The sequence below is a fragment of the Saccostrea echinata genome, unplaced genomic scaffold, assembly GCF_033153115.1.
Source record: "Saccostrea echinata isolate AGI-Se365-2 ecotype Australia unplaced genomic scaffold, CSIRO_AGI_Sech_v1 ptg000054l, whole genome shotgun sequence".
In the NCBI taxonomy this organism is placed as follows: domain Eukaryota; kingdom Metazoa; phylum Mollusca; class Bivalvia; order Ostreida; family Ostreidae; genus Saccostrea; species Saccostrea echinata.
Window position 1 is genome coordinate 14018889 of NW_026889803.1, and position 12086 is coordinate 14030974.

A 12086-nucleotide genomic window follows, 5' to 3' on the forward strand; every position below is an offset into this window, starting at 1 on the left:
TATCTAATTATTTTGACTGCCAAGAGTTTTTACAAGTTTTGAAGACCCGAGTTGATATCATATTTTTAACCTCTACTAGTCAGCAGTATAAGCAGGATAAATATGCCACCCTTAACTTCAAAAGTATGGAAATATTTAATAAGAAATAACGGTTTTAAATCGTAGTTTAATTAATGTGAAAAAATAATAAATTCTCAAAACAATAAACCATTATACCGTGAATTCTGTTGAGGAAAAAAGCTGTCCCATTCAAATTTACAAATTTAATTAGAAGAGATTGCAAATAAGATATTTATTGATTTATCAGTTTATTTACTTATTTATTTATCCTTTTATTTATTATTTTACTTAAGTATTTATTAATTTTTTATTTATTTATTAATTTTTATCTATCTATTTAATTATATACCTACCACTATAAAATAATATCCAAAAATGGATATAGAAAGTGTAGAGTTTACGTATTTTACAGATGATATTCAATTTTTACCTCAAGCAAATACGTTAAGAGTTTACGTATTTTACAGATAATACTCAATATTTACCTTAAGCAAATATGATAAGATGCAAAAAGTAAAACCTTCCGAGTAACCGGGTACTCGATCGGAAATGAAAGCGAGTAACCAGTTAGAGAAAGAAATTGTCCGATTGAACAATACTTATAGGTACTAAATGACTTATTTTGAAAATTCATCATTACAAGCCAATTTAGACTTACCACTTGTGCAACCTCCATCATATTAAACCGTGACATTTCTTTCCCTTCTTCGGTGGTAAACGATAAATATTCCTCAATGCCTTCTAAATGGCAGAACACCATGGGGTATTTTGGATTGCGCCACATTGTCAAATTGTCGTCTTTCCAATTTGCTGGATTTTTAGTTTCAAGTTTGTTTTTGTAGAACAACCGCGAAGGAAGACTGCATAAATTGGGATGCTTGAACGAAAAATCAAAGGTACGTAAACGTGTATGAGCTAGTGGATATGGAATATTAAATTATTACGATATCTTAACACATATATATATATATATATATATATATCAATATTATGAAGACAATTAAGGAATGCTACATGAAATGTGCATATCTAAAATCTAGTTTGATCGATTACAATAATTTTGTTTGTTAAAAATCACATCTTATTAGAAATTAAATGGAAATTGTATTCACCATTCTGTATTGTTGACTGAGAAAAGTGAGTGTTTTCAGTTTAGGATTGGCATATCTTTCAAACAAGGATTTCTGCAGGCCGAGGTCTGCGGCTTCTTTAGACATGATTATAGGTTGAAGTTGTTTATGATCCCCTATCAAAACAACTTGTTTTGCACCTGTTGCAATAATTGCTGCCATGCATTCTGGTTCTGTGCACATTCCAGCTTCGTCTATTAATAACTGGTAAATAGATCCTTTTATTACACCAAGGAGCCGGGCACTAGTTGCTACTGAGGTAGTACATAGAATAACATCATATTGCGGAATTTCCTCGTTGATCGCATTCCTCAGACAATCTTGATACTCAGCAATATCTTTATGTTCAAATTTGTTAGATTTGAATTTTTTGTCAAATGATTTTAGTCTGTCTTCATAAGGTTTTCTAGGTTTTCTTACGACGTGATGCAATGTCATACTGGCTATTTCTTTATCTGGTGCTTGTTCCAATTCCTTTGATGTGAAAACTTTTCCGGGGATCGGAAAGTCTTGACATTCCATAGCTGTTGAGTACATTCTCAGTACTTTTAGGAAGCCTCCGCACATTTTTGCTAGATAACCTGTTGAAATATTTCATTGATTTCTTGTAGTTTATTTCCATATGACTTGCTATGATATAGACTTTACAAGAACATACATCCCCATTTTTCTTGTGTTAATTTTCTTTGTACATAAATCTGTGGCTAACTGGCCTGAAAAAATGGGATGGACAACCAGAGAGCTATAATACCAACAGACAAGAAAAAAATATTCAAAAAATCAGAAAAAGGTCTCGATTTTTTTCTCCGTTTTAAAAGGTATATATCTTTATATGGATTCGAATCCCACTGCGGGACGTGGAGACCGGTCCTTCGGGTGAGACCGCATGAACCGAAGTCCACTGTCGCAGAAAAAGATCCCTCACTGCTCAATGGCCCTGAGTGCCGAGTATAAGTTTGCAGTACTCCACCGGCAAGTGGCGGCGTTCGATATGTGTGAAATATTTTCAAAAGGGACGTTAAACAAACAATATCTTTATGATTAACATGATCTTGTTTTTCAGGAGGAGTTTTTCGCCAAACAATTACTGTAATTACATGTATGAATTATTTAAATTTTGCTCCCCGATTTTTGCCCTAACCTTACATACACATGTAGTGTCGGTGATTAAAAAACTTCAAGCCAAAGAACTTGGAAATAATTGTATATGCATAATATGATTGTAGTTTGGCCAAGGTTAAAAGTTGTTTTTTTTTTTATTAAATTTAAAACATTTATTGTAGTACCTTAAGTTCCCCATGGGCCATGATTTAAACCAGTAATTATGAATCTGCACTACACTACTTGCATATTTTGAAATATTTATAATCATATTCCCTAAAAAGATTTTTTAAGATGTTAATAAAAAAACTTGTATCTACATCACCTTAGAATACTACCATATTAATATGGTATTTAGAGTCCGTTCGTCCTTAAAAAGGTTAAAAGTTTTTGGGGTTTTTATTTAAAACATTTATTGTAGCACCACAAGTTCACCATGGGCCATGATTTAAACCAGTAATTATGAATCTGCACTACACTATTTGCATATTTTGAAATATTTATAATCATATTTCCTAAAAAGATTTTTTAAGATGTTAATAAAAAAAAACTTGAATTTACATCACCTTAGAATACTACCACATTAATTTGGTTTTTAAAGTCCGTTCGTCCTTTAGAGATTTTTAAACAAAATATTCCCACATACAATTTTAATTACCTACCCCATTCTATAGGTTATATTGGCCTAGTTTTTTAGGAGAAAAATGCGAAAATACAAGTATGAAAATTTGACAGAAGGATTAACAGACACAAAGCTGAAAGGCGACAGAGATCAGAAAAGCAAATACAAACCTTTAGTTCAGGAGAGTTTCAAACAGCATGTGCTTTATCTACTATATCTTTAGAATATATTGCATTTTTTATTTTATGTTACTGATGATATGCATTTTCATTGAACAAATACCTTAATGGCCTGCATGAAAATAATAAGGTAGGTTTTATTGCACTCTGGATAAAAAAAAAGAAATTCAAATGGTTCGAAAGTTTGAACTTGAGGGTCAGCATGGTAACCCTTTTCGATAATAATGCTACAATGTACAGTTTCCTCAAAATCATAAGAATTTTATTTTATCCTTATGACACAAGCCAATCAGTTATTTACAAAATAATACAGCTGCTCAAATAAAATCCTTATGAAAATTTGAAAGCAGTTTTATATAAAATTATTTGGAAACCATGAATAATACGTGTCTGATTCTTATCCAATACCAGTAACGACATCCACAGATTTGTTGGAGGGTCCACAAAACACAACATAGTTCTTCTTTGCTCCCTTATCTTGTAATGTGTTATTTATCTTGCAGAACAGCTGTAGTAAAGTCACTCCTGTGAATGTTTTCCCTGTTCCTAATAATCATGAAAAAATTTAATTACTAGTATTGTTTTGGTTGTTAAATATCATAACAATCCGAGTACATACGTACAATGATATTTTATTCTTTAAAACACTATGCAAACAATGTTTAAATAATCACCTGGAGGACCTTGTATCAACGAAAAACTTGATGTCAATGCGTTCTTTATGGCTGTTTCTTGATCTTTGTTGTGAGTGATACTATATGAAACCCCACATCTATGTAAGCTACCAATATCTCCTTCGCTTTTGTGAGCAATATCTGCAGGTAAATTAATATGTGCAATATGTGAAACCGCTGAACCAATTTCAACCAAGTTTGGCATTTATGGGATATATGAAGATAACGAACAGTATTCAGGCTCAAAAGTCTATCAAACAATACAAAATAGGAGCAGAGCAAACATGGACCTCCAAACATCAGAGGTGGGATCAGGTGCCATGGAGGAGTGAGCATCCCCTGCCGACCGGTCATATCCGCCCTGTGCTCCTTGTCATGATCGGGAAATAACGGGAAAATCCGTCGACAATTCAGTGTGTAAATAATGGCCTAACAATTAGTGTGAAAAACGTCAGTCAGCATTTGTCTCAGTGATAAATTGTATTTGCTGACAAGGTCATTGTATCGACCATAGAACTTACGAAATGATGGCTTTAAAGGAGACTGCTGATATTATTGTTTCAGCAACTTGTTTGTCAATAATTTACCTCGTTTTAGAAATTGTACATACGTAGAGCATGCTCTTGCGTATCAAATCAACTGAGAGATATATACCCCGTATGCAGGTGATGAAGGTATATTGCTGCATAAGTAAGGGAAGTTGACGATTGAAAAGTTAAAGTCATCACGCTTATCATAAAGCTTGGTTGTTAGATTACCATTAATGTCTTTTTCAAGTAAAATATCCAAATATGAAACAGATGTGTCAGACTCTGTGGTATCTTTTATCTCAAGCTCACAAGGATATATCGTATCGACATAAGAATGGAAATAGCCATTGTTAATTGACAATACGTCGTCGATATATCTAAATGTCGAGTTGAAGGCCACAGCAAGTGTTTTCTTCTTTTCACGTACAAGATTTTGGATAAATTCTGCTTCATATGAATACAAAAAAGGGCTGCTAATAATGGGGCGCAATTGGTACCCAAGGGAATTCCAATAGATTGTTGGAAGACCTGGTCTCCAAAAACCACATAGATATAGTCAACCAGAAACTCAAGCATCTTTTTAATGTCAACTTCAGAGTACTTGTGTGTACAATCAGAATGTTTTTTAACAAAATAATTTTGCAAATGACCAGTGACAAGGTAAGTAAATTTACGAGTTCCATTTTTATTGAAAAAGCAGCCGTCAATGATATCAAAAAGCCTGGACTTTAATTTATCGTGGGGAATGGTTGTGTATAAAGTTGAAAAGTCGCAAGTTTTTAAGCTGTTGATTTTGGTAAAATCTTGTGATTTCAAATTTTCCAAAAGTTCCTTGGAATTTTTAAGTATCCACATCTGATTTACACCACTTCTCGAATATATTGTTGCAAAGTACTCTTGAAGTTTCTCCTTCACTACTGTTAATATCTTAGTGAGGAGTAAAGAAAGAGGTTTGGTTGAACATTTACTGGAACCCGCTATGTATCTTTGTTTGTAAGGGTTTTTATGAAGTTTTGGAATCCAATATAAATATGGTAATTCAAATTCATTTTGGTTGTTTGGAATATTAAAATTATTCAAAACTGACATATGATTTTGAAGAATTTCTTCCTTAGAAAGGGAACTATGAGTATAAGTTGGATTACCACTTGTAGAATTAAATCCAAGTTCCTCTAAGATACATTTACTATAATGCGCCTTACAAACAAAGACAATGTTGTTACCTGCTTTGTCAGCATGGGTGAAGGGAAACAAAAATTATGAATTTCATGGTCTCTGTCCCCCTGGGGCCTAAGGGGTGGGGCTTAAACCACCAAAAATAATGCAGTCTTTAAAAATCTTCTTCTTTACTCCTGGACATCAAGCAATCAAACTGTTGGCATGATTGTAATATTAATAAGCATTAAGCCCTCTACGAAAATTGTGAAATTCATGGCCCCAGGGTCAGGGTTGATGCTAGGGTGGGTTATATAGATCATATAGTGAAAGTGCATTATTTCTTTGAAAATCCTCTTCTCTACTCCTGGATACGAAACAAATCAAAAACTAAGTGCATAGTTATGATGAGCATGGTTATCACTTCAGAAATTGTGTATTTCATTGCCCCTAGGTCAGTGGTTCTGGTGTTAGGGTGGGGCTCTATTGATTATATAGTGAGATGCATTAATTCGTAGAAAATCTTCTCTGCTCCTGGGTATTAAATAAACTAAGTACATGTACATACCAGTAGTTATGATGAGAAAGGCTGCCTCCTCAGAAATTGTGAATTTCATGTCCCTTGGGTCAGAGGTTCTGGTGTTATGGCGGGATTCTATTGATTACTGGTATATAGTAAAATGCTTTACAGTGTATCTTTGAAATCATCAAATACCATCTATCACTAAGCCAAAAGCTGACTGACTAATTTCATACTAATTGTTAGGCCATTTTTTAAACACAGAAATTTCTACAGGATTTTTCCGTTATTTCCCGATCATAACAAGAAGCACACTGCAGGTGTGACCGGGGATGCTCAGTCCTCCATTGCAACTGATCCCACCTCTGATGTTTCAGAGTTCCATGCTTGCTTTGCTCCTGATTTGTATTGTTTGAGTAGACTTTTGATCTTGAATACTGATCGTTATCTCTATATATGGGTGAATTAAAAAAAAAAGACCAAACCCATATTTTTTAACCTGCACTAAAAGTACAGGCAATTTGAATAAATTTCTATGTCTCAGCATATGTCTTTAGATAGTGTCTAAATACCTGCCAAATATCTTATTGATATCTCAATTTACTAAAAAGTTATGCCCAAAAATGATGTTAAAAATGTCAGGAGTGCAACACCTTTTTGTGACATTTCGAAAATTCAATATATTTTGAAGATCTATTGAAGTATTGAGTTTTAAATGTAGACTGTAGCAACTTTTGTTTGACTAAGTTGTGGTCATGGCTGATGTTGAAAAAAAGTTATACCATGTCAGAAGTGCAACAGAAAAAAATGTGGTGTTGCCAAAAAAATTTATTTTCAAAATCTGAAAGACAAATTCTTTTCTGACTTAATAATGATATATTTGAATAATTTAGTACTAAATAATTGATAGTTTTATTATTAAAATTCTTCTTTTTTTTCAATTTTATCAATTCGGATGTTTTTATCTTTTCGTTGATTTTTTTAAGAATGTGAAAAATAAACACACTGAAAAATTATTATAAAGTTCAAAAAATTCCATCTTAACTTCACTGAAACAACAGAACAAGTTCTGATATGATTTTCGCTTCACGATTCTACTTTAAAGACTCCCATGCTCTTGGTCAGGAGTGCAACAAATATGTTAGAATTATTATTGATCAAATATGAATCAATAAAAAGAAAAAAAAGTGATGTGTAGAATGTTTCTGGTTGACCTCAGTTGCTTATAGTGTTTGTCCTGTGAAGGAAAATATACTATAAAATAATTTTTATCTTCTAAATATATATTTTAGCTTGTTTTTTGTCATAAATAGGGAATAATTCAAGATATAAAGCCAAGTTTAATTACATCAATGTGTTTTCATTATGAAGTATTGAACTATAAATATTGCACAATTTCGTTATCACTTGATGATGCCAACACTTTCTGAATTTTTGTGTTCTGTAGTTTTAATTTTACTGCAGTTCAGGAGTGCAACAAAACTGTTCTATAATTATCAATGATCTCCATCTGTCTTTACTAAAAAATAATTTGAAAAGAAACGCTTGATACTACATATATGTATTTGATGTTCAAAACATTATATCTATCAACTAATTACAGTCATACATTTACAGTCAATTCAGAGAATAGATTTCATCAATTAACACATACTTTTAAATACAGTGTATATATATTACATATTGCAAATAACAATGTTTTGAAGTCTTGAAAATATGAAAAACTTGCCGTAAATGATAAAAATATCAAAACGACAAACTGATTCACAAACTAAGAATGGGTTATTGTGTGTTATAATTTTTAAAACAATGTTGAATAAAATTAGATATCAGAGGTCAGGAATGCAACACAATAATGTCACTTTAAAATCTAGAATTTTTTGTCAGAAAACTTGTATGTCAAAATTCCCTTTTAGGTTAAATCTAAAGAACAGACTTAAATGTACAAAAAATGACTTGGGGGAATTTTATTGATAAACTTGACTAAGAGCGTCCTTTGGGCAAAGAGGATTCAAAATTATTCAAATAAAAAGCCACACCCTCATTCAAGAAGAGATAAGTAAGAGCTAGTGAAAAATTAAATTTTAAAAACCTTCTCAAGAACCACTCAGCCAAAAAGACGAAATTTATGTATACTCTTTTACATAGTGTAGATTCAAGTTAGTTCAAATCAAGATCACTGGTGTACATGTAGATTGGGACCACAATGGGCAATCAAATTTTAACATAGAAATATAAAAGAAAAATTTACTTCTTGAGAATAACAAAGTTTGTTCAAATTGTAACCACCAGGGGTAGGTTGGGGCCATAATAAGATATCAAAGTTTTTCATAAAGGTATATATAAAAAGTGTAGAATACATTCCTTTCATCGAGTAAAATTATTTTTTATACATTAAAGAAATTACACGTAAAATCTGATAAATTATGAAATGAGTTCTGTTACAGTGAAAAAGCTGTCATAAGTAAGATAAAAACTATTCCTCCTCATTTCTAGAAACATTTTAAAGACAAACAATTGTTAGCCATTGAATGGTAAGAAGAGAACCAGAGAACCTAATATTTCTAGTTCAATTTAGTCATTTGTCATGACATTTTAGATCTGTTAACTGTTAATCACTTTTTATTCACGAAAACTTTATATTCGCGCAATTATGGGAGACCACCTGCTCTCATAAACACCAAATGACAATCCTGTGAAAGTAAGTTTAGGGAATATTTGGTGATTTACAGCTTCAGTGATTTATGCAAAAACAACTAACAACTGATGTTTTGGATAAGGCATGCAAATTTAAGACAATCAAAAATAATCATAAAATTACCTAATTCAGGCGTAGGATTTCTCAAGGCTATAGACTTCGCCAATTGTGACGCGCTCTCTAACCATTTTACATACAGTTCTGTTCTCCTAAAAAGATAAAATGCTTAGAATATAAATTGAGTATGCATGTGTGTTTTTATCCCCCATCTTTCAATAAAATTGTCAACTACATTATAATCCCTTCCCTTCAGGGTTTGTGCGTTTAGGTTGTCATATACTTTGTGATTTTCAAGACACTAGTTCCCATGAGAGGAAAACTTCTGTTGATTTCTTATAGTTGTTCCTTATTATATGATTATTAATGTTTGAATTTATAATATATTGTATAATGTATGGCTGGAACCCTATTATGGTCTGCATTCATATACGCAGTAGTCCGACTTATCTGGCGGCAATAAAGTGCTTCAGATAAGATAAAAACTCAGTTTTACTTTACACTACAACTCCATTATTAGTAGGGAAAGAAGTCCCGAAGAATTGACGCTATATATGGAGTATGCATCTGCAACCGAGTTAAATTTGAGCCTTTGGCTCAGATGAGCTAAAATATGAAAAATGCAAAAATAATTAAAATTTAAATTCAAAATGGATCTCAATAAAATTTTGATAGAAATTTGCAAGAAAAAAATCAATTGCAAAATAAAAAAATATATAATTTTAAATTAAAAAAATCACCTGCTTGCTCCAGACTTCGGGAGAATTTCCACATTGCATTCTATTTTTTTGTCAAGAATTTCTGGTGGGATGTTTTTACACTTGCTGTGAAACAAAAAGTTGACTTTTAGCATCTCCGATTTCTTGCTCTTAAAGACATCATGGCATTTGGCATGAGCTATCCAGTAACTGCTTGATGAACAAATTGCACCTTTACCAAAGTTTGTCATATTCCCGTTTTCAAATGGCAATGGACACCGGACACACAAAAAATCTGAGCCGGACATGTAAAATCTCTCTTTTTCGACTTTTTTCTTTTTCCCTTCATAGCTCGATAGCATATCTGTTGGGTATGTGTAGAAGAATATGTCTCTCTTTTTAAGATACGAGGATTTTAATTTGAATGATCCTCCATGTGGTTTAAATGTAACTGGAAGGTCGCTTATAATAATAGGATCTCCATCAACTGTTTGAGTAGAAACTTCCATTGAAAGAATAGGTATCCATGTCTCAATATATTTTTTACACGATTCATATTTTTCTTTTGTGTGTCTTTCTGCATGGACCGCAAAGTTGCTTATAGGGTCCCTTATGTGTTGCATACAAATTTTTACATTTTTGGTGATGTCGAGTAATTGCAGCACTGGAAGCATAATTCCGCGAATAGGTTCTGCAGACAACTGTATACGAAGCATTTGACCGTAGTTTATAGAAAAACTGTATTTGCAAATCTGATTTTTTAGATATCCGCCTACCACTTCTGAGCAAACATCATTTACAGTGTCTGTACACTCTGGTACCTGGTATGTATGTATTTTTCTTTCATTGAATAATGGCATAAAGTTTGTTCGTTCATTCATCAGAACGCTCTTTAACAAGTTCATCCATTTTCTGGTGGACTGAAATTCTATCATTTGATGAGGATTGAGTCTCAAATAAGCATTTTCTTTCGGTGGATTTCTAGTTTTCATACTCAGTGAATATATTCTGCTATGCCATTTAATCGTCATTATGTTTCTATCATATTGAGTGTCTTTATGAAACATCGGACTCTTGTGGAAATGCAAATGCTTCAGAGGTAATCTTTTAATGGACTGAGGTAATGACTTCAACAAGGGAAAGAATAAATCAACCTCATTTTCTGAGACATTTTGCACGAAAGCTTTGAATAGAATTGCTTTCTTATAGAGTGACTGTCCGACCAAAAGTGAATATCGCTTACTTCTATAACACTGCCGTCGATCATGCACTTCATTCATTTCAGCACAAATTGTTTCTATTTCTTCTCTTGAATACGGAGGAGCTTCACTGTTAAGAATGGCGTGTAAAAGTCTCTGTACTACAAGATCAATGAACCCACTCATTGGTGAAGTAGATGTCGTATAAATAGGTAGACGCAATCCAAAGTGTGTTGTATCAGTCTTTCCAAATGGACATATAAACTCTTCCTTTTCTTGGATTTTCATCCATTCATCCAAAGCAACGGCTTGACGAGGATGTATCTCATCAGCTCCAAAAAGATTTTCAAAATCTTCGTAATCTTTGGATTCCAGTAGTTTTCTGAAGGATTGCCAAACACAATTTTGGACTGGAATGCACGATGTTTTCTTTATCTTTCCAAAATCATACTTTAGCAGAGAAGTCGTTTGTTGATTATTCAGCCTGCAGTCTTGAAGATAAAGGAGTAAATATTCTGTGAAATCCTCGTGTCCTTTCCTCCATTTTTCAATCAAATATTTTCCCGGAGGACTTTGTTTAAGACATGGTGTGCAGTCTTGGTAAAACCCGTTTACATGACTTGCAATTTCATAGTTGGCTTGTATAAGTAACTCTTCAATCAAGTGGAAGCCACCTTCGTCTTTTGTGATACTGCTTCCTTTACATTGAAATAATTCTTCGATGTCGGTATAAAACACGGAGTTTCCTAGTCTCTGACGTTTGAGCTTTTGAGACACTTTTTTCAAAATATTAATATCTTCAACATGCCTTGTTTTGCTTTTACCATTTTCTAAGTCATACAATTCAGAGACTCTGTATTCCATTACAGATTTAACAACATTTTTCTGAAAGCTTACTTGGTGTTTCTTTTCGTTACCAATTCCATCTTTGTCATCAAGACTTATTTCAAAATACACTGTCAATGCACGCCTCAGTTCGCCCAAATCAAAGCTGAACATTTCCTTTGATAAGTTTTCTGGTATCAACGATGTTCTACAGCCATTTAACTCATATACCATTCCTCTTTTTCGCGCCTCCTTATCAAGGGCATCATTTTTCTTTATTTCACTTGCTAAGTCGGCAATGTGCACCCCGATTTTGTATGTACCTGCGTCAAGTCTGTGAACACTAAAGGCATGTTCAAGTATATTGTCTTCGTCCCCACAAATTGTAAACACAGGGAAAGCATTATCAGGTTCTATGTCTTGGATTCCCTTACGCAATAAAAATGTTGAAGCCTCTTCTACATCATCGTCATATGGCCAGGAATTGAATATTGGAGACGAAGAATGTCTATTGCAGACTCTGTGTTACCTTCAGTGTTCATTACCTGCAAAACAACACCCAACGGATACATACCCTTCCAACTCATAATTGCAACGAGGAAACAGTATGCCTTTCTATGACAAATAGGATATGGCTC

At 33.1% G+C, this 12086-nt stretch overlaps 1 protein-coding gene across 1 annotated transcript in view; it reads right to left on the reverse strand.

The window, feature by feature from the left end:
- Positions 1–12086, reverse strand: part of LOC133204636 (helicase with zinc finger domain 2-like) — a 118335-nt gene that overhangs the window by 13647 nt on the left and 92602 nt on the right. Inside the window, exons 16-21 of the mRNA XM_061340389.1 lie at positions 9467–11968; positions 8793–8878; positions 3767–3907; positions 3501–3638; positions 1173–1771; positions 719–937 (exon numbers count right to left, since the gene is read on the reverse strand). Of these exons, the coding sequence (XP_061196373.1) occupies positions 719–937; positions 1173–1771; positions 3501–3638; positions 3767–3907; positions 8793–8878; positions 9467–11968 (3685 nt within the window). The remainder of the gene's footprint in view (positions 1–718; positions 938–1172; positions 1772–3500; positions 3639–3766; positions 3908–8792; positions 8879–9466; positions 11969–12086) is intronic.